The sequence below is a fragment of the Phaethon lepturus genome, unplaced genomic scaffold, assembly GCF_000687285.1.
Source record: "Phaethon lepturus isolate BGI_N335 unplaced genomic scaffold, ASM68728v1 scaffold12672, whole genome shotgun sequence".
Classification (NCBI taxonomy): Eukaryota; Metazoa; Chordata; class Aves; order Phaethontiformes; family Phaethontidae; genus Phaethon; species Phaethon lepturus.
In genome coordinates this window covers 11,274-13,729 of record NW_010524203.1, presented here as the reverse complement: position 1 = coordinate 13,729, position 2,456 = coordinate 11,274, and the positions used below count along the sequence as shown (strand labels likewise).

Below are 2,456 nucleotides of genomic sequence, written 5' to 3'. Positions count from 1 at the left end.
TATTATTTATTTGCTGCTAGTGTAGGAGAAGCCTCAGATGCCACAATACTGCATTAACCCTCAGGGTAATCCTAGTCCATTAGCACTATCACTAGTAAACTAAATCAGTGAATATCAGATTGCTCAAATTTATCTTGAAAACTGGACTTCCACTAACAGATCAGGGTCATAAAAGTGAGTTTTATAGCTGATTATATATATACTTTGGTGAGAAAACAGAATTTGACCCAGAGTTAAGCATTTTTATAACCACAAAGTTGTACTTCATAATTTACAGAACAAATATAGGTACAAACTTTGCATCAAAAATGCTGACAAGACAACATAAGAATGAGTACAAAAAATAGAGAATCAGACTGGGAAGGACAGAACATTTCAAAGAGATAGCCTAATTAAAAAAAGAGAAAGCACTCTATGAACAGAGCACTAGAAATCATAGAATCATAGCATAATAGAATCATTTAGGTTGGAAAAGACCCTTAAGGTCATCGAGTCCAACCGTTAACCTAACACTGCTAAGTCCATCACTAAACCATGTCCCTAAGTACCACATCTTTTAAATACCTCCAGGGATGGTGACTCAACCTCCTCCCTGGGTGGCCTGTTCCAATGCTTGACAACCCTTTCGGTAAAGACATTTTTCCTAATATCCAATCTAAACCTCCCCTGGCGCAACTTGAGGCCATTTCCTCTCATCCTGTCACAAGTTACTTGACAGAAGAGACCAACACCCACCTCACTACAACCTCCTTTCAGGTAGTTGTAGAGAGCGATAAGGTCTCCCCTCAGCCTCCTCTTCTCCAGACTGAACAATCCCAGTTCCCTCACTGGGATGATCGCTTCCCTCGTCCTGCTGGACACACTATTTCTGATAGAAGCCAGGATGCTATTGGCCTTCTTGTCTACCTGGGCACACTGCTGGCTCATATTCAGCCGGTGTCATGAAAGAAGATACGAATTGAAGCATAAAAATAATTCATGGAGAGGCCAAATGAGTGGAAAGAAAGGGCAGCAGAAATACAATATTTTAATACAACTCAATGAAATTGAAGAGATGCAAGATGATGGAAATGTGCAAGCCAAGGAAATATTTCATCTCAAGAGGAAGTACCTGCTGCAAGTCTTCACTTTCAGACTTCAATTGGGCTACAAGAGCTCTCATGCAGTCCTTCATAGAACATAATGTAGCCTGTTAGGAATCAGGAGAAAAAAGAAAATAGAGTATTAAATGGCACATTAGATGGCTTGTTTGTGCATAATTATTTGATATTTTAAGCTATTAATCTCTGAAGTTCAAAAAAGCTTAGTAAAATGTTTCCAGTAACAGATACTTGATCTACAATTATTAAAATGTTAAGCATAAATATCAGTTTCTCTTTGGGGAAATACATAAATGGTGAAATTGTGCTAAATTTTATACTTTTGACAATAAGTCTAGGACCAAATCTGGAACACTAATAGTTTAGAAGCCTTCTTCACTATGTCCTGGATATGAAACTGGACACTCATCTGTAAGTTGGCAATGTGTTGTTACCTGATGTCTATTGAGTCTCTCAATCATACTTTTTCTTTCAAATATACATATGTCCTGGTTTCAGCCAGGATGGAGCTGGTTTTCTTCGCAGAGGCTGGTGCGGGACTGTGTTTTGGATTTGGGATGAGAAGCTGTTGATAGTGTGCTGATGTTTTGGGTTGCTGCTGAGCAGCCAAGGACAGTCCAGCTTCTTGTGCTGGCCTTCCAGCGAGTAGGCTGGGGGTGCACGGGGAGCTGGGAGGGGACACAGCCGGGACAGCTGACCCAGACTGGCCAAAGAGATATTCCCTACCATACGACGTCATGCCCAGTACATAAACTGGAGTTGGCCGGGGGGCGGAAATCGCTGCTCGGGGACGGGCTGTCGATCACGGGGTGGTGAGCAATTGCTGTATTGGGCATCACTTGTTCTTGTACATTCCTTTGTTGGTATTATCATTGTTGTTTCCTTCTTTTTTTTCTGTCCTATTAAACCGTGTTTATCTCAACCCACGAGTTTTTTCCCAATTCTCTTCCCCGTCCCACTGTGGGAGGGGGAGTGAGCGAGCGGCTGCGTGGTGCTTAGTTGCCGGCTGGGGCTAAACCACGACAACATAATATGAAAAGTAATATGACAATTTAAAACTGACAGAAATACAACATTCCTGACTTCTGAAGACCAAATTACTTTTTAAGAATACACTAATAATTGAAAAACTGTAAGGCATACATTAGAAAATGGTTGTGACAAAGCACAATTAAAAATTCTTCAAAAACAAAAGTATGTTAGAAATGCTTTACTCAGTAGCTGGATAACACGTACATTTACATCATTGACTAGTTAAGTTTGTGCTATAAATCCAGTAACTGCAGCCTTGCAGCAATTACTAATCAGATGATTTTAAGAAGCAGCATTTTGTGAAGCACTTCGTTTGTAGGAGGG

The 2,456-nt window shown here is 40.5% G+C and overlaps 1 protein-coding gene across 1 annotated transcript in view; it reads right to left on the bottom strand.

Moving 5' to 3' along the window:
* Positions 1 to 1,111: 1,111 nt before the first annotated feature.
* Positions 1,112 to 2,456, bottom strand: part of LOC104617129 (adenomatous polyposis coli protein-like) — a gene marked incomplete at both ends in the record, with an annotated part of 9,801 nt that continues 8,456 nt past the window's right edge. The window contains one exon of the mRNA XM_010282365.1: positions 1,112 to 1,189. Within this exon, the coding sequence (XP_010280667.1) occupies positions 1,112 to 1,189 (78 nt within the window). The remainder of the gene's footprint in view (positions 1,190 to 2,456) is intronic.